The 20,044-nt window shown below is 45.1% G+C and overlaps 1 protein-coding gene across 2 annotated transcripts in view; it reads left to right on the top strand.

Moving 5' to 3' along the window:
- VIPR1 (vasoactive intestinal peptide receptor 1) overlaps nucleotides 1–20,044 on the top strand; it is a 114,222-nt gene that overhangs the window by 64,168 nt on the left and 30,010 nt on the right. For both annotated transcript variants that reach the window (XR_011698244.1, XM_071559932.1), the window contains exons 4-6: nucleotides 6,695–6,798; nucleotides 10,808–10,908; nucleotides 12,807–12,939. Coding sequence is in view for 1 of the 2 variants with exons in the window: in XM_071559932.1 (XP_071416033.1) it covers nucleotides 6,695–6,798; nucleotides 10,808–10,908; nucleotides 12,807–12,939 (338 nt within the window). In the remaining variant the exon portion in view is untranslated. The remainder of the gene's footprint in view (nucleotides 1–6,694; nucleotides 6,799–10,807; nucleotides 10,909–12,806; nucleotides 12,940–20,044) is intronic.

The following is a 20,044-nucleotide window of genomic DNA, read 5'->3' as shown; positions in this document are numbered from 1 at the left end:
TCATGGCTCTTCCACATCCTTCCCAAATATATTTATAAATCAGGGAAATGAGTGAGAAGGTTTGCCTGTGTTTGTTCCTGTTGCTGAAATTCTGCTCCAGTTAATCAGTGGTGTGGGCACTGTTTGGGTGTAGAACATCAAACATCACCTCTCAATTTCCCCAAGGAGCAGTGATGAGAAGAAATATTCACTGTGGAACAAAGATCCCTTATATAGGAATATGAGGATCCTGGAGGCAGAGGAAGAAGGTCTGGAGTCAGCCCTTTGTGTGGACAGTGGTGGGAAGAAGGTTGAAGCCAGGAGAGCTCATGGGAAGTGCAGCTGAGCAGGTCCATCAGGTGGTAGTGGAAGGTTCATGTCCAAAGGAGAACAGGACCACTGTCAGTGGAATGATGTATGAATTAAATGTATGGACAGACATTAAACAAAATGAGATTAATGCTCTTCCAACTGTAAAAATGTGGGTTGAAAGAGCCAGAGGCAAACAGAGTCATGGATGTTGTGGGCAAAGCAGGTGGGGAATGGTTGTTCCATGGTGGAACAGAGAATTAGTGGAACTGTCCCTCAGCAGGGCAAAACCAAACATGTGGAGGATGTTTTGACACAGGAATTGCAAGGCTGGTAGAGCTGGAAGGTACAAGTGAAAACCAACAGTATAAAGAACAGAAATATCAGAAATGTTCGAAACAGGTAAGAAAAACTCAAGAGTTCAGGAATAAGATAAAGTCAGTGGTGATGTGTGTGGGAGAACAGCTCACCTCCAACCTCCACCTGAGAGGATAGTTCCCCCATCACCAGGATGTGCAAGATGCAAAGCCATAAAGGCATTTAGCTGCTTATCCTGCTCTGCTTCCTAAGAGGATTCAACAGTTCTTCATCCAATTGGGAGGAAAAAATTAGTAAGAAAAGAGGAAATTCTCCTTGTCTCCTGATCAGTATCACTATTGTCAATTCATTGTTATTTGTCAATCCAGCCAAAAAAAAAGGATAAGAATTGTGTGGGACATGAAGAAAAGAAGAGAATTCTTCTCTTCTCAGAAAACACTTAAATAGTAAAATCTGAATATCCAAAAACTGATTTAAAAAGAGGAGTACTTAGACATTTCCATCTTGAATTTACAGGTGGTTTTGGTGTTTGTTTGTTGTTGGTTTATTGTAATGTTTTTCTGAAAAGAAACATGGGGGGGTCTCCATGGCACACTGGGAGCAGATTTTCAAGGAATACAGGCCAAGTCCTCCTACTAGACCTCTACAGTCTGCAACTTCCTCATGGGGGGAAGTGGGACAGGCACTGAGCTCTGCTTTGTGGTGACCACAGTAAGGACCCCGGGGAATGGCCTGAAGCTGTGTCAGGGGAGTTTGGGTTGGTTATTAGGAAAAGATGCTTCCCCCAGAGGGTGGTGGACACTGAACAGGCTCCCCAGGGCAGTGGGTACGGCCTCAAGGCTGACAGAGCTCAAGGAGTGTTTGGATGATCCTCTCAGGCACAGGATGGGATTGTTGGACTTTGCTGATCCCTGTGGGTCCCTCCCACCTCAGAATATTCTGTGATTCTGACAGAGTGCCTGAGGAAGGGCTGTGTTTTATTGCACATACATACATGGCAGGGGGTTGCAGCTACTTGAAGTCCCTTCCAACCCAGACCATTTTATGATTCTTTGTATAGTATCATAGAATTAGGGAATGATTTGGGTTGAAAGGGACCTTTAAAGGTCATCTACTCCAACATCCTTGCAATGAGGAGGGACATCTTCAACCAGATCAGGTGGCTCAGAGTCCCCTCCAAACTGACCTTGAATGTTTGCAGGGATAGGGCATCCACCACCTCTCTGGGCAACCTGGGCCAATGTTTTACTGTGGTCACTGAAAAAAAACCAAACAAATACAGTTTACAGTGACTTAGGAGGTCCATCCTCCCTGGGTGGTGTTCAGGATGCTGCAGACTGGCTGCTGTTGACCTTGAGAAGAAGACCCTGCCCTGCTCTCTGGGGCTCAGCCACTATGTGGGCAGCACATCTGCAAAGGGCAGAGCTCCTGCCTCAGGATGGGCTGAGAAATGTGGGGAGTTAATGGAACAGTTGTGGCCTGAGATGCTTCCCGTGAGCCTTTCGGGCACTGCTGCAGGAAACCTGCCCAGAACTGGTTATTCAGGCCTGTGGCTTCACCCCTTGCCTTTCAATAGTGGTTTATGTGCTGACTGTCATTAACATCAATACAAATGAGCCAAAAGTCATCCTGCTTCTTATTTACACTTGAATTCCCTCCTGTAAGCAGTGACCTTTATGCCACAGCAAGTTTTTGGAATCTGCTTGGTTTCCCATCCTGGTTCTCCTCACTGTAGTTTCTTTAGCTTGTGTAAGAATTACCTTTACACATTCCTGTATCAAAAGTAGCGTGGCCAGCAGGCCCAGGGCAGTGACCCTTCCCCTGGACTCTGCCTTGGGGAGGCCACACCTTGAGTGTTGTGTTCAGTTCTGGGCCCCTCAGGTCAGGAAAGATCTTGAGGGGCTGGAGCGGAACCAGAGAAGAGCAACGAGGCTGGAGAAGGGACTGGAGCACAAGTGCTGTGGGGAGAGGCTGAGGGAGCTGGGGGTGTTTAGCCTGGAGAAGAGGAGGCTCAGAGGTGACCTCAGCACTGTCTGGAACTGCCTGAAGGGAAGTTCTGGCCAGGTGGGGGTTGGTCTCTTCTCCCAGGCACTCAGCAATAGGACAAGGGGGCCCGATGGGCTCAAGCTCTGCCAGGGGAAATTGAAGTTGGAGATGAGAAAAAATTCTTTGCAGAGAGAGTGCTCAGGGATTGGAATGGGCTGCCCAGAGAGGGGGTGGATTCCCCATCCCTGGAGGTTTCTAAGGTGAGCTTGGCCGTGGCACTGAGTGCCATGATCTGGTAAAGGGACTGGAGTTGGACCAAGGGTTGGACTTGATGATCTCAGAGGTCTTTTCCAACCCAATCCATTCTGTGATTCTATGATTTTATTTGCCACCTCTAGACAACTGACTTTCCCCCTCCCCCTTTCATTTCTGCACTGTTACTTTGCTCCCTTAGTTCATCCATCCCCTCCTCCCTGGCAGGGAGACTCATGAAAAGTCATCACCTTGTTACCTTTACAAACTCATCTTTGACCTCCTCTGGCCTGATGCCTGCAGAGAGAAATGACAGCAGTGGAAGACTTGAGGTGCTGAGGTCCCTGAGATTGTCTCCCTGGGATGCTTTGCTCAGTACTCACCTCAGCAATTCTGGAGCCTCTACCAAGCCTGGATATCTCACACCATCCTGGAGGGAGTGATTTTGTCTAATTTACACTCCACTGGAAACACTTCAGTCCATTTGCCTTCCCTCCTTTTTGCATTTTCTAACCCTGACTAAACTAAAACACAGGAAGCTCCTTCTGAACATGAGGAAACACTTTTTGCTGTGAGGGTGACGGGTCACCCAGAGATGTTGTGCAGTCTCCATCCATGAAGGATCCCAAGACTATCCAAAAGGCATCTGGCCATGCTTCCATTCAGGCACTTTTAGGTGATCCTTCTTGAGCAGGGGCTTTGGACCAGGTGACCCCCAAAGGACTCTTCCAAACCCAACCATTCTGTGATTCTGTGAAAGCAGGAAACTGAGTTCTTGGAAGACATTACAAGGTTATTGTTATCATAAATGAGAGTCAGTTGTGGCTTTTTCAAGTGAAACTCTTTGTGATTTTATTTTTTTTAATGGAAAAACTCGTTGCTTTGAGGAGCAGTTTGACAGCGCTCACATTTCTGATCGAAATGAAATACAAACCCCATAAAAAGCAGATTATTTTACAGCTGCCAAGTAATACCAGCAGAGTGAGGGGACTGTTCACCCCAGGGGCTTGAACTTTCATTTTCCATAACCTGGAGAAGATCCTGGAGCACAAACCTCCTGGCAGTAGGATGCTTTCCACGTCTCAGTGAATCTCCTCCACTCTGCATTGCTAATTACATCTAACTGAGTTACAAACCTCTGCTCTCCTTTCCCATCAATTCTTCAGAAATGCAGTTTAAAAAGTTTTAGCTCCACTCTGATAGGAAATGAGAATTTTTGGGAAAATCTGGTGAACTTCCAAAGGCTGGAGGTACCATTTTTAAGTCTATAAGCTCTGTGTGTTCTGATACTGCCACTTGTTACTTCATTGTTGCATCATTCGAGGGAAAAGTTGGGTCACAAAAATAGTGAGAAACATTTTTGTAAAATACACATACAGAACTTCTGGTGCTTTGAAAAGAATTGCCTTTCTATTGACAAATAATCAAACTTTATTACCAAAACCTGCTGGAGAAACTGAGAGGAAGGGAGACCACAAGAACTGGCTGGATTTTCTCTGAGAGGCTGTGACAGAGCTGGGAATTGACCTTCAAACATAAAAACATTAATATTTCAGAGTAAGAGTTAATCTTGTGAGGCTCTTTTCTAAATTTTATGGGCTTTTTTCAATATAGAAAGTAATCTGGTAAATAATAATAATTAGAAATGTTGTTTGGGCTGAAGGGAAACATCATCCCTCCCTTGAGCCAAATCGTGGTGTGGTAAAATCTTTTATTTTCTAACCTTGTACATTTTAGACCTCTCAGTTTTCTGGTGAATTATTAGAAAGGTTTCTTGTATCACACCATGTGGGTGAATTTGCACCTCCAAAAGTGACATGAGCAGCAAAGGGTGGTAGGAAAACTTTTGTGGGAAGTGAGTTCCTCTAAAATCAGAGTAATTTTTATTATTATTTTTTTCATCCTAGTGGTCTGTGTCATTGGGCTTCACTCTCCCTGAGTTTCTGCATCTGCAGAAGGCAATTTTTTAAAATATTCTTGAGAGCAGCAAGAATTCTAAAATAACCAAACAATTCTGAGGAAATGCAATTCAAAAGAAGAAATGTGAGACAATTAAGCTGAAACACCTCTCAGTTCACTGAGAAAAAGAAACAGAATCAAAACCACAGTGAAATTTAAAGTCATCCCCAAACAGAAAGGAGGAGTTTTGAGCAGGAAATGGGAAGGAATGAAGTTCAGATAATGAGATCCATTGTAATGGAGAAATAACAGAAATTGTGTAACACCTCAAAAAAACAAAGGCACTGAACACTCATGTCCTTGATTTGTTTGCACAAGATCTCCAATGATCCCAATCTGAACCGTGGCCAAACAGTGACCAGACAGTGCAGGAAAAGCCTGAGGAGCAGCACCAAGGTCTGCTGGAGCTGCTTCTTGAGGAGCAGCTGGAAAATGAACAAAGGCACCTCCCAGAGTTCAGATCTGTCCTAAAGGCCAATTGCAGGGTCAGGTTCAGTGTCAAAATCCACCTGTCCCAGGGTTCAGCAGGTGACTTTATCCACAGGTCAGGCTGCTGCTGATTTCAGTGCAAAGTCCAAGGCTGGGAGGATGTTCCCATGACTCAGTTGTCAGAAATTTCTGGAGGTGATGCTGGAATCTTTCCATGACTCACAGCCATAGTGTGGATTGAGTCCTGTTTGCTGAGCCAATCTTGCTCTTGTGTGCAGAGAACCTCATTGTTGGAAATATTTGCAGAGCTGTTGGGTTTCAGCGATGCCATTTTCTGATTGAGGAGCGAGTTTTGACTTCTCTTTGTTTGTTCTGGTTTGTTGTACCACCTTTCCAGTCAGGGTGGCAGTGCTGGATGGCACTGATGGAATGACACAGTGAGGGCATCCCTGTGAGCTGGGATGGGAAGAGAAGGTGCTGGGGGAATTCGCAGTGTAGTGTTGGGTGTGTTGCTGCTTCCTTATTTCTGCATGACCAACATGTGTCTTGGTGTTTTAGGCTACAAACCCCTCAGGGTCAGGTTCATCCTCTTGCTGGTCCCTCCCTCTTTCACTGAATTAATCCACTGTGGGTTTGAGGTGAGCTGGGACAGGAAGCAGAGATGTTTTCCAGAGTGAGAAGTGCTTTGTTCTCACAATCCTGGATGGACCAGCAAGCCCAGAGTACCAAAGAGCCACATGAATCTCAGTTTTGTCGCTTTTGGCTGAAGGAGGGAGATGTCCTTATGTTAATTAAGGCTCTTTTTAGCTCCTTGGAGGCCCCAGGCACTGATCCTGCTCCAGAAGCCAGGAAATCTCCCTGCCCTGGAATCTGCATGTTAAAACAGGCAATACAGGTTGTCAGGATGTGGTTTTTCTCCCTTCACAGCCAATTTTTGGAGTGTTTGGTTCTCAGTTGGCTTCCCAGAATTCCCATTTGGCTCTGGAGCGCTGCATTCAGTTCCCAGGTGTCCAACCTCACCTGCATCATGTGAGATGGGCACTCCACCTCTCCCTGTCTCAGCTTCTCACAGGCTGGAAGACACAAATGCTTCACTGATGTGTTTGGATAAAAGTTTTCCAGGAACAAGGCAATAAGATAATAACACTCTCAAACAATCCTGGTGCTGTGCCAACAACCAAAGGTCTTGATACAACTGGCATTATTGTGCCATTAGAAGAGAACTTTTGTAGGCACCTCAGTGTTAATCTGTGCTTTGTTTTTGAGGCCTGACCTTTACAGCCCAACGAGTCTCTCTCATTTAAATGTTCTGTGTAATATGAAAACTTTACAGAGAAAAGCATGAGAATTTTACTCAGGTGTTACAAGAACTGGGCTCTGTTTTTTGTGTCACAAAAAGCAGACGTGTTTAGTAGAAAGGTGAATGTTTCTTTCTAAATCCTCCTTTTCTCCTTCCTTCCAGGGAATGTGACCAGGAATTGCACCAGCCAGGGCTGGTCAGATGTGTACCCTGCCCCCTACACCGTGGCCTGTGGATATGATTCCAACAGCACTCCTGTGGAAGAGGTTTGTAAACCTGCATGGGGAGAGATCCAGATTTACCAGGAATCAATATCAGAGTCACATCGTCCTCCTGTGCCCAATTTTTTCCATTCCCACTCTGATTCCTCAAGAGGGAAGGCTCCTCTGGAGGGTCCCTGGAAAGAGAGTTCAAATGTTTGGTCAAAGAAACATTCCCTTTGATTTCATAGAGTCATGGAATGGTTTGAGTTGGAGGGGATCTTAAACACCAGCTCTTTCCAACCCCCTGCCATGGGCAGGGACACCTTCCACTATCCCAGGTTGTTCCAAACCCTGTCCAACCTGGCCTTGGACACTTCCAGGGATGGGGCAGCCACAATTTCCAGGGTGGTGATGGGAAATCAGCACCTGGAAGGATCATACCAGTGTCTGTGTGATGCCCACACAGAACTTCAAGTGCTTCATTTCCCGTGGTCAGCTTTGAAACAGGCCCTCCACATTTATATTTATCCTTTAGTTGATGTATGAGTCCAGTCTTTCTGGGGCAACATAAGCATCAAAAGGGATAAAAAGGATATAAATCACTTGCCATCAGTGCTGCCCTGCTGATCTCAACCAGCTGAATATCTGGAGTTCTTTAAGGAACAGGCATTTTCCTGCAATATTCCTGAGTTCTGTAATGAAATTCTCAAGCTGTCTGGGATATTCTCTGTATACAAATTAGCTGACCTAGGTATAATTAGCTCTATGGAGTGTTGTCATTACACAGGGAGGAGTTTGTTATTGGTTTGCAGCGTGCTGAGACATGAAGGGTAAAGTCTAAAGGGGATGGCAAGTGTTGGAAGCAAAATTCCCCTCACCTAACTCAAAGTTCAGCATCTAATCTAAACTTGTCCCCTGTAACTGTCCCAGAGCCAACAAAAAAAGCTTATCTTTTTATATTTCACTGCAACTGTGTATTGCAGTGTTTATATTGTTAGATAATGTTTTTATTTTTATGTAATGTTTATATTTTTATATAGTATGTTTATATTAAACCTCTGCTCATGCTTTTTTTTTCTGCCTTATGACCTGTGTCAGTGTTTGTGAATGTTGGACATAGAACTTCAATAATGAATGAATCAATATACATTTCCAATACCTAAAGAAGGGTTACAGAAGGGCTGGAGAGGGGCTTTTCTCAAGGACATGGAGTGATGGGAAGGGGGGAATGGAAGAAATTCATCCCTATGAGAGTGGGGCAGCACTAGCACAGGTTGCCCATCCCTGGAAGTTTCCAAGGTCAGGTTGGACAGAGCTTGGAGCAGCCTGGACTGGTGGAAGGTGTCCCTGCCCATGGCAGGGGGTGGGACTGGATGATCTTTAAGGTCCCTTCCCACCCAACCCATTCCATGATTCCACATGGTGGTCACACATTGCCAAGGCACTCACAGAGTTAGCAGAGGATCTGAACAGAACTGAGGCAGCTTTAAGAGTGCAAGAATACAGGAAATAACAAAGGGAAAGTTGCACAAAGAATTTCAGGGCTCTGCTGAAGAGACCCTTAGTCTGCCTTCCACTTGACATCCTCAAGTGTCCCATCCCCCAGAACAAGCTCTGTGGCGCCAGCTCAGAGCTGCAAAATTCCCAGGTCTGCTCTGGGAAGGACCTCCATCCAGAGCCCTGGTTTGTGTCCCAGCTGCCAGGGGGATTTGGGAATTCCTGGGAAGGCCTTTGGCGACCCAGTGGATTGCAGCAGTGCCAGAGCGTCGCGTTACCAAGAGAACACACATTGTGCTCTCTTAATTCTTTCTTAATTATTTGCTCTTGAGTTCTGCAGGTTTGTTGTGATGTTTAAGTCTAGTTTGTGTGAAAGGTGCCTGAGGGGGGTGAACAGGCAGTACTGGCTTGGAAGGGGGAATAAATTGGTGTTTGGGGAGGAAGAAGTAAAGGGAATAGCACAAAAGAAGAGCAGGTTGTGTGGGACACGAGGTCCAGGACAGACTGATAACCTTCCATGCACAGAACACTTCAGGAACTTTGGGGCTCAAGTCAGTATTTCTTTTCTTTTTCTCTTACAAACATAAATGTTTCCCTTTGTAAACCAAGATATCAAGGGACAAATGTTGACGTTACTGAACAGAAACCAAGGAAGACAATTCTCATTTAGTCTCAATTTAACATCTACCTGAAATAATTGTTATTCTCAGATTCCTGTGAAATTAAGCAGAAGCTTTTAGAAGACAGAGAGACAATGCTGAAACTGCCTCATTTCATGCTGTGAATCAGTCTAGGTCTTCAGCTGCCATCCAGGCACCCTGACATTCACTGCCTTTCAAATCCTCCTGTTTTCCTAATAATAATATTTTAGTAATCTGAACTCTGAGTGCAATTCCAATTCCATTGTGATCTTGGGTCAGATTCTCTGCTCTGTTATCTGTAAAAGAGGAACTGATTGTCATTAGAAAGTGCAAATGAAGAGTGGGAAGTCATTGTGTGCTGTTTCCAGAGCAGAGGTGACCCCATACACTGCATTAAAGCAGGACCATCCCTCTCTACACAAGGGCTGGTCATTGTAAAATATAAAGGCAAGGAATTACTTGTTGGGTAACTCCCACAACTTTCTGTGCTCCTGGGAATAACCCTAAGAAGCAAAGTGGAATATCTGTATTCACACTGGAAAGTTCCCATCCACTTCCCCACTGCTGACATCTCCTATGATGTCCCTTAATGTCCTTTCCTCCATTTCTCTGCTCTCCTAAATATGGTGTGGGGCAGCCCCTTCCTCAGACAGAGACCCCCTACCCCAAACTCCCTCCTTCTGCTGGCCAGGTCTTTCCTGGAACACTTCTGCTCTGGTGCCATCAAGGAGGAACCTGGATCATGGGAGAAAGATGCAACCAACATGAAGGAGGTTGACTGCTTTTCTCGGAAAAGTCTCAGCTGCCTTGGAGATCCCAAACTCCAGTAAGGCTGGAAAGAAGATTATATTCAGGGAGCTTTGAGGGTCATTTTTAAGCCCCTTCCAAGGTGGTTGGTGCAGATGTGAAAGGGTTGCTACTCATCTCAGCCCCACTGGTTCTGTAAAGCACCAAGTACCTACCAAGGCCTGTGAAAATAACAAATAAAAATGTCAACTCTCAGTATTACTGAAGAGTGTTTTTCCAAACCAGGTTGGGTTTATATTTTCTGTCTAAACTGCTCCTTGTGGTTTTGATTGTTGGGGTTTTTCATAGAAAAGGAGGACAAGGAAGGCAGAGAAGGGTCAGTCAAACGCTGGAAAAAACTGAGGTTTTCCACAAAGTGAGTCAGACTATCATAAAACCTTAGATTTTTCATTGCTAAAACAAATAAAGTCTAAACACTTCTATCATTAGATGTTTTGTCCTTTTATTTTAAGCTGAAAATCAGAATGTATTGATTGAGAGTGTTGCTAAAGAGATGTGGGAGAGCTGGAACTTTGCTGCCTTATTTCATAATTTTGTTCAGAACGGGATTCCCTCTTGGATTCAAATCCTGTGGTGCTCAGAGATTCCCTCCGTGTTCCACCAAAGAGAAAAGCCACGAGCCAATTTCCAGCTTACCCTCTATTTCTGAACTAACCCAGTGTGATGTCAGTGAGAATGTTTGAACTTCTGACTTGCCAAACCAGAATGTGTAACTTCCACCAAAGCAAACCAGTTTCCAAAAGGGTTCTGCTCTCAAAGTTCCACAATGAGCTGAAGCTCCTCATCCTCAGCACCAAAGTGTCAGTGAAGTCTTTAGCTGAACATCAGTCCTTCTTGTTCCACTGTGGAGCTGCCTCTGCAAGTGTCAAACCAGAGTCCTTCCAGCAGGAACCTTCCCCTTGTGTAACTGGGTTTGGAGTGATCCAAGCTCTGCTGCAACTGGACATGTTCTTATTCACATTGGTGGTATTTGAGTCATGTCCTCTACTGGATGTAAAGGAGTTGGAGTTGTTTGACAGGAATGGAGAGGGATGATTTCCTTGTCTCACCAGTCAGTGTTGCTGGTTTTTTGGATGCATTTTGGCAGCTCTTTGAAAGCCCTTTTTTGTCTCTTCCCTTCCCACCAGCAAACGGCGTTCTATGGCACGGTCAAGACGGGCTACACCATCGGGCACACCTTATCACTCATTGCCCTCACAGCTGCCATGATCATTCTGTGTCTCTTCAGGTAAGACTGTGAGCAAAAAAGTCACATAGAGGCTGTTAAAATTTTAGACTTTATTGGCTGTGGGTATTACAGATAAATGCCAAAAACTTCTATCAAGTCTGAGTTGGATTTGGGAGGAAAGTTCTTCCATCTTTTGGTACCACTCCTTTTTACCGTGGGATTTGTGGCCTTTGTGTGAGAGTTACAACCCAAATCCAATTATTTAGGTGGATTCATCTCAGTAAAGGCAGATTATCACATGATGGATCTCTCTATTGGGGGCCATTATCCCATAAACCTGTTGTAGTCCAGAGTCCTGGTCAGAATGGTATATTTGGATACTGTGGAATTTCTACTCAAAGTAGGTATTCAAAATGGTACAGATTAATCACACCCCAAAACTACCCAGAATCACAAAATCTGAGAATGGTTTGGGTTGGAAGGAACCTTAAGACTATTAATCCTTGGTCTTTATTTTTTCTAATAGATTCAGGCATCTAAATTTGGGTGCCTCCAATGAAGTCTCCATATGGGTAATCTCCTGTTATAAAGCTGTTCATGTGAAGGAAGAACAGCAAAAATCAGACCTCTGTGAATGGAGGAACCTTTTGGATGTGGTTCCATCTCCTCACATGGGAAAGAACTTATTTTTTCTAGGCCAACTCTCACACTTAGCCCAGGAGTGGCCTCGCCCTCCAAGAACTTTGCTCTTCACTGCACGTGTGTTCTCTCCACTCCTCTTACAAGGGGAGAGTGAATCAGACACACATGCAGGTTATCTCAGCAAGGTCCAAGGTGCCAGCCAAGCTGATGAACTGCTGAGGTTCATGCTGTTCCTTCATGGGACACTGCAGAATTTCTTGCCTTCACCTGCAGGTGCAGAGGACTCAGCTTGGTCACGTTATCTTGCCATCATCAGAGATTAGAGGCATAACCTCTGCCAGTGCACAGTGACTCATTAAGAGGTGGTAATTTGATTTGAGGTCTGTTGTGGTTCTGATGTCTGTACAAAGTAGTCATTTCCAGAGTATTGGGCTTTTTGCTTAGTTGGTGTAAAGTCCCACTTGGAAAAAAAAACCTACTCGAGCAAAATTCCTCTTTAAAATATTAACGGGCAACAAACAGCACAATTCTGATGGTGCTCTCAGTATCATTACCAATTAGGAATTTTTAAGTGAAAATACAGTTCATATTGCTCCAGAAAGCCTGTAATATGTGTTAATCTTGACAGCAGATGGTAAGAATTTATTTCTCTTCTGGAAGAAACATTCCACTTTGCAAAGAATTATTGCACAAACATCATGTAGAAAACAGCCCTTTATTTTGAGCACAGTCTGCTCAGTTGAAGACATTTCTTTTCCAGTGGAGACCACTGGGATGGACCTGTTTTCTGTCCTACTGTATTTTGTGCTGTTTTTTCTGAGAAATGGAAAAGCTGCAGATCTGGGGATTGCCACGTTTTGTGGCTTTAAAAAGGCTTAAGTGGATTTGTGGTGCTGTGCAGCAGAACAGAGCCTGTCTCGGGGTTTCTGATAGAATCACAGAATCACAGACTCATAGAATGGATTGGGTTGGAAAAGACCTCCGAGATCATCAAGTCCAACCCTTGGTCCAACTCCAGTCCCTTTACCAGATCATGGCACTCAGTCCCACGGCCAAGCTCAGCTGAAAAACCTCCAGGGATGGGGAATCCACCCCCTCTCTGGGCAGCCCATTCCAATCCCTGAGCACTCTCTCTGCAAAGAACTTTTTTCTGATATCCAACTTGAATTTCCCCTGGCAGAGCTTAAGCCCTTGTCCCCCTTGTGATGTTTCATTGTAACTCCATGTCTTAGCAGAAGAAACAAATAGATGCAAATAGATAAATAATCCATTTGAGCAGCCTGAGTATTCACAACTGTTTCATCTCTTCCCAACAGAAAGCTGCACTGCACTCGAAATTATATCCACATGCATCTCTTCATGTCCTTCATAATGAGAGCCATTGCAGTCTTCATCAAAGATGTCATCCTGTTTGAGAGTGGAGAATCTGAGCACTGCTTTGTCAGTTCAGTAAGTAGCTGTGCACTTTCAACTTTCCACCTTGTTCTGTTGGCCCTCTGGAACAAGGCACCAGAAATCACCTTGCATGTGAGACAGTCCTTAGGAAAGGCCTGATTGGCACCAGAAATCACCTTGCATGTGAGACAGTCCCTTGGGAAAGGTCTGATTGGCACCAGAAATCACCTTGCATGTGAGACAGTACCTTAGGAAAGGTCTGATTGGCACCAGAAATCACCTTGCATGTGAGACAGTCCTTAGGGAAAGGTCTGATTGGCACCAGAAATCACCTTGCATGTGAGACAGTACCTTAGGAAAGGCCTGATTGGCACCAGAAATCACCTTGCAGGTGAGACAGTACCTTGGGAAAGGTCTGATTGGCACCAGAAATCACCTTGCATGTGAGACAGTACCTTGGGAAAGGCCTGATTGGCACCAGAAATCACCTTGCATGTGAGACAGTCCTTTGGGAAAGGTCTGATTGGCACCAGAAATCACCTTGCAGGTGAGACAGTACCTTGGGAAAGGTCTGATTGGCACCAGAAATCACCTTGCAAATGCATGTGAGATGGTCCTTTGGGAAGGTTCTGATTTTTCTTCTCATTTGAAATTAAAAACACATGGTTGCTGCCATTTAATTTATATAGAAAGGGAGTAAGTTAATTATCAAAGATTTATAGGCATCTGGTCCTTTGTGAGGTTGGACTTGCTGATCTTAGAGGTCTTTTCCAACCTTAATGGTTCTGTGAGATCAAACCCACAACTGAGGCTCTACAAGATTTTGGGATTCCTGTCAGTGCTGTGTCCACCTCCCAGCCACATGCTGATTTTTTGGAGATCCTGCTCCAAGGAGACTTGCAGTGCTGTGTTTAGGGATTCAGTGACACTTTTCAGGGAGGGTGGGACTCAGATCCAGATTCACTCAACTAACTTGAGGTATCCATGGGGTGAGTGCCTGTACAAGAAAGTGCAACCACAGTCTGTCAAGCTCTGATATTTCACTGGAGTCTGGAGGGCTCTTCCCCTCCTTTGGGTGGGCTCCAGTGACCAGATCTCTGCAGGACTTTGGGCAGCAAATCCATGTGTGTAGACACCATCATCTGTTTTTCCTCTGGATCTCTATCCCGTGCTCTCTGTGTGCAACTCTGAGATTTCCCTACTTGGATGATAAATGAGGGGAAGAAAGGAGTTGGGATTTTTTTTTTCACTTCCAGACTGTGTTATCAGCTGGAGCAAACAGCAAGGAGGGAGAAGGGCTGTTTATCTCAAGGCCATATTGACGTAAGAGGATGGGAGTCATGAAGAAATTTAGGCAGGAAATTGAAATCCCCAACATGAAGAGATGTGATCAGAAGTCATTAAAAAAAAAAAAAAGCATAAAGAAACCCTCCATAACCAACTCATAACATTAGATGTGCTGCTCAGTGGACTCAGCACTCCAACAGATTCCTCCTGGACCTCTTTTTTTATGTCCTTACAGCACCAGGAAAAGATTCTCTTTCCATTTCATCCACCCAGTTTATTCCTTGACTTCTGAATTTTCTGTATCCTAACCCTGAGTCCTGCCCCTGCTTTTATAATGACCTTTCTGCTGATACCCAGAGCAGCCTCCTCCGAGCTTTTCCCAGGAAGTGTCTGCAGCATGAAGTGTTCCCTTTGGAATGGCTCTGTGCTTTTTCCTCCCTCTATTCTTGCCACTGGGTTTTCTTGGGAGCAGCCATGAATGGTCAGAATGACATGGAAAGTGGAATAAACAATTGCAGAGATAAGTGCTGGTGGCAGAGGAGCCAAGAACCCATCGAGCCATGGGGTTTGAACTGACCCCTCACCCCTGTGGGAGTTTGGGCTGGGACATGACCAGAGAGCTGAGTGAGAAGTGTTTCCCTCCAGAAGCATTTCTGGATCTAAATAGAGGAATTTTCCTGCAGAACCCACAGCTCCTGAAAGCTCAGAGGTGGCCCCATGTCTGCCCCCATGGTGGGTGTTTATCCCCACCAGCTCAGGGTGAATGGCTTTTAAGTCATAGTGAAAAAAATGCCTACATAAAACACAGACAAAATGTCTCTTTTAACATTCATATCCTTGGAGAAATAGTTCTAAACCCTTTGTGGGTTTGGTTGGGTTGGGTTGGCTTGAGTTAAGTTGGTGCTTTGAAATTGCAGGATTAAATTTGACATGGGAGACCTGGGGACTAATTCTGAATTCCAGGACTGTCTACCCAGTTTACTGAGGGGTTTGGGTGTGATGGCTGGATGTGGCCTTGAGCTGCTTCAGTCTGAGGAGAGATGTGAACAAACAGTTCAATTTGCTGAAGGCTCTCCCTGCTCTGCTGGTTTGGGCAAACCCAAAGCATTAAAAGTGTTCTATTAGAAGAGAAAGTGCTGCACTTAATTCCTTTAAGGAATAAAAACATAAAGACACCCCCCCTTCCAGAACAGATTTAAGGCCGTAAAATCCAAATTAACAGAAGCCTCTCCCAGTATTTCTGATGAAGGGACCAAATTCCTGAATTTGATATTACCTGTTTTAGTAAGAAAATTTAAAATTATGTTTCATGCACCAGTCATGCAAAAATATGTTAAGCTCTCCACCCCCAAATGTGTCAATGCTTCAGTCAATGAGTGTTCCAATACCTGAAGGTGTATATGGAATTGAAAAAATAACTTTTTCATGGTTTTACTGCATTTTTACTTCCTTTTACTTTGTGTGGGAAACCTCAGTTATGGTGTTAACTCATTTTAAACTCAAATAATTTTGGTTTGCCATTGAGTTCAACATGAACACCCTGAAAAGTTAAGTTTTGTTGGGCATTTCTATGGGCTGTGAGAATGTGGCTGAAAGGATTTCAGGGGCAATGGAGGCAAAATAAATGTGATGAGCATCACTGAGTCCTCCTGTGAGGCAGCACATGCACCGTGCACTGGGGAGTGTTTCCAGAGTGTTGTGGGGCACCTGCAGCCTCCATGAATTCCTTCAGAAATCCACTCCTGAGGGACAGAAAGTTGTTGCTGTTGGGTGAAAAAATCAGACCCTGAGCTGATGAGCAGGGCTTGTTTTCATGCCTAAATGTAGCAGGTTTGAATGATCATTGAACCCAGAGCCTGATTCTTTGTCCCACACCAAGGAAACTCCATCAGTGGCTTTACGAATGTCCCTCACTCCTCCTCCTCTTCACAGGTGGCCAAATCCATCAGACTTGTTTCTAGGCACAATCTGGATCACAATGTGGCTCATGTAGAAGCATTTAGACCAACCCTCTCCAAAAGTCCACTGTGGGATGTTCCAGTGGGGACCTTGAGTTTTGTAGAGGGGTAGAACCAGCAGAGGAGTCTGATGGCCACACACCAACACAGCCCTGAGTAGACCAAACCCACTTTCTCTCTCTGTCAAGCCTTCAGTGATGAAATCCATCTGTAATTAGGTGTAAGTGAATCATCCTGTTGGCTTAAATGGCTTAAAACTAGGCCTGTGCTCAGGTGTGTTGGTCAGTGTGGGCTTAAATTGAGATGATCAGGCTCAGAGGGCTCTGTGGAACCACCCACTTGGACTTCTTCAAGAGCTGCTCATTTTGATTCATTCAGATCCCATTCTGTCTCACTAATTGGTCATTTTTAGGGAAAACTCACCCCCTGTGGTTTCATCCAACAGTTGCTCATAGAGCAGGAAAAATGACACCCCATTCCAGCCTGGATTTGCCTTTGTGTTTTGGGTTTGGTTTTTTTTTTCACTGCCAGACTCAAGAGGCCTCCTTAGAAATTTTGGTTTTTCACACTGGTTTTCTTAGGTCTGGTGACTTTCTGTCTTTATTTTCTCTCCCTGGGAACACCCTGAAAAACACAGTGGCCAAAACAGCAAACCTGGTACAAGGATTGAACTTCCATTGTCTTTTCATCTGACTTTTTGTGGCTTTATGGATTGGTTTTGATATAGTTTCATTACTGTCATATCTGGGTAGCTTAATAATGATGAACCACTTACCTTTCCAGTCTTGCTGAAGACAAAGAAGCCAACAGGTTACTGTAAACAAAGGTCAAATGCTACAGATTAAAGTCAGGCTGAGTTTTGAGCTCTGCAAATTTGCTTTTGCTGAAGACTCAGCCAAGGGAAATCACATCATTTATCTTTTTTTCTTTTGTATTCCAGTAAGATAAAAAATTCCAACAAAAAAATATTCTTTGTGAAGGAGGGTGAGACTTCAGCAACTGTGAACTTGGACACATATCTCATATTTTCAGAGAGAAAAATTGGGGGATTTCACCTGAACTTCCTCAGGCCAAACTGAGAAGAGCTTCAGGCCCCCTAAATGAACTTTATTTATGGCAGTTGAAGGCAGAGATATTTTCTTTTCCATTGCACCTCCATCTGAGGCTACTCAAGTCCATCTGGGAGTACCATAACATTCAGGCTCATGGAGAGATGGAAGAGTAGAAACCTTTTAATGCACTTGTGTAAAAGTGAAACAAATATTAAAGACTCAGCCATTCCATTGGGTTGTATCCTCTGGGAAAGACATCTGTTCCCACCTACACAGGAGGGATGAGCTCTTGGCAGCATCTGCTCACCTTTGGCTGATTGACCTGGGGGGAAGAGCAAGGCAGAACCTCTCTGAAGACAATGTGAATCTTTGCCTTTTTAATTAGAGTTTTATCAGTCCCCATAATGTGTAAATGCATCAGGTGACACTTTTTTCAGTAGCTCAGCCCACTCCTGCAGAGCTGTTCTCCTTCCACCGAGGTCAGTGGGACCAGCCAGGCCCAAAGGTGCTGCCTGACATCAGGAGGTGCTTTACAGTCTGTCCTGCCATGGAATTGATGCCCAGTGGGCAATGAGGTCCACCTGGTTTTGCTCAGCTGGGTAGAGTGAAGGGGAGACCCTCGCTCTTCCCACCTAATACCTGGAAGCCACATTTAAGTTTCATCCCAAGGAGGAAAGGAAAAATAAGTGCCCATGGGAAGTACAAACTTCCCACCGTGCTCTTCCCCTCATGTATGACCTGAAGCACCTCACCCTGTCCACAAATTCCTGTAGAACCCAACCAAAAAGTTTCAGGTGGCTTCAGGAAATTGGGGTTGCAACAGATTGTCACAACACAAACGTGACACACCCATGTCCTTGGCCAACATTTTTGCCACCAGATTAGATAAAGAGATTGGCATCTTCCAGGCAACTTCTGTGGGTGTTACCCCCATATCTGCTGATATCTCCATATCTGATGTCTGTTGGTGGCTGCTACAATCTAAACTTTACAGCAAAACAGAGGGGAAGGGGATGGAAAAAAGAAAAAAAAAAAAGAAAAAAGCCTTAGAGAAAGCTTCTGTAAGTGATTAAAAAAATTCTTTGCAGAGAGAGTGCTCAGGCATTGGAATGGGCTGCCCAGAGAGGGGGTGGATTCCCCATCCCTGGAGGTTTTTGAGCTGAGCTTGGCCGTGGCACTGAGTGCCATGATCTGGTAAAGGGACTGGAGTTGGACCAAGGGTTGGACTCGGTGATCTCGGAGGTCTTTTCCAACCCAATCCATTCTATGATTCTACGATTCAAACTAGTGAAAAACAAAAGAAAGAAAGATGGGGGAAGGAGTGGAGACATCCTGAAAATAACCCAGGAGTGAAAGCACAAAGTTAGACCGTGGAAGAGACGTGGAGGAGGAACTTTCTTTGCTTGAGTGGCTCTATCACCTCTGCCACAGCAGTGCCCCAGTCACAGGCACCTTAAAGCAATGCAGGAGTGCCAATACTGAGGGAAAACATACACCGTGTGAGGAAGGGTGTTATTAAACCCCTGATCAGCCTCTCTCTTTGCTTGCTGCCTCGTGGTTGATGTGGGTTATCACTGAGGATGTGTTCAGAAATGCCATTATTCTGTGACTGATGAGCACAAAACAGGCACAGTTAACCCTTTTACCAAGATAACTCTATTTTTAGATCTAAACTCAGCTCTGAGTCATCTGGAGCACAGGCTAGACCAGCCAGGGCTAATCACCATCTTAGAAAAGCTCACAAGACTGCCCCCAAAAATCAAGTGAGCACTCCCAGGAGGCAGAATAGCAAGGCTGAGTCCCCCAAAGACTGACAGTGACAAAGCCCCTGTTAAACCTGGTGAGAGAAATGCTTAAATAGCCTTGAGAATCACAGTCCAGGGGCTTAAACCTGCCTCTTATGTGAGGGAAAGCAGACAGAAGAGCTTCCTACTGAATCCAACAGTATGGCATTGAGTGGGAAGTGGGCAAGGCATAAAGTGCAGTTGTGTGGACCATGGATTTTGTTGGTCTTAACTGGTTCAGCTCCATTTATTTTAATACCGTTCTCAAGGTTTCTGCTACTGCAGGATCTGACCCTTGTAAATCCTCACCTTACCCCTGGAAGTGTCCAAGGCCAGGGTGGATGGGGCTTGGGGCAACCTGGGCTAGTGGAAGGTGTCCCTGCTCATGGTGGGGGATTGGAATGAGATGATTTTTAAGGTCCCTTCCAACCCAAACCATTCTGGGATTCTGTAAATGCTTTGCCATTTTCACTTGCCCTTCAGCTGGCATGGAGGAGGTGACAGCACAGGGAAAAGCCAGGGAAAGGGCAGGGGAAAGCCAGAGAAAGGACAGGGGAAAGCCAGGTTTATCTTGTGGAACTTTGAGTTCCATGTGAGTTGAGTTATTCCTGGAGAAATGATCCTCCAACCAGAGAAATAATAATCCCTCCAGGTTCACTCATGGCCCTGCCTTGGTGCAAGTGGAAATGAAGGCACAGCAAAGGGGTAGAGATTGATCCCAACACTTCCAAAGGCTGGTAAAGGGACTGGAGCACAAGTCCCATGGGGAGAGGCTGAGGGAGCTGGGGGTGTTCAGCCTGGAGAAGAGGAGGCTCAGAGGTGACCTCAGCACTGTCTGGAACTGCCTGAAGGGAAGTTGTGGCCAGGTGGGGGTTGGTCTCTTCTCCCAGGCACTCAGCAATAGGACAAGGGGGCACGATGGGCTCAAGCTCTGCCAGGGGAAATTGAAGTTGGAGATCAGAAGGCAATTCTTTGCAGAGAGAGTGCTCAGGCATTGGAATGGGCTGCCCAGAGAGGGGGTGGATTCCCCATCCCTGGAGGTTTTTCAGCTGAGCTTGGCCGTGGCACTGAGTGCCAT

The sequence above is a fragment of the Pithys albifrons genome, chromosome 7 (genome assembly GCF_047495875.1).
Source record: "Pithys albifrons albifrons isolate INPA30051 chromosome 7, PitAlb_v1, whole genome shotgun sequence".
Taxonomy (NCBI): Eukaryota; Metazoa; Chordata; class Aves; order Passeriformes; family Thamnophilidae; genus Pithys; species Pithys albifrons.
The sequence above is the reverse complement of the archived record's forward strand: the minus strand, read 5'-3'. Positions and strand labels throughout refer to the sequence as shown.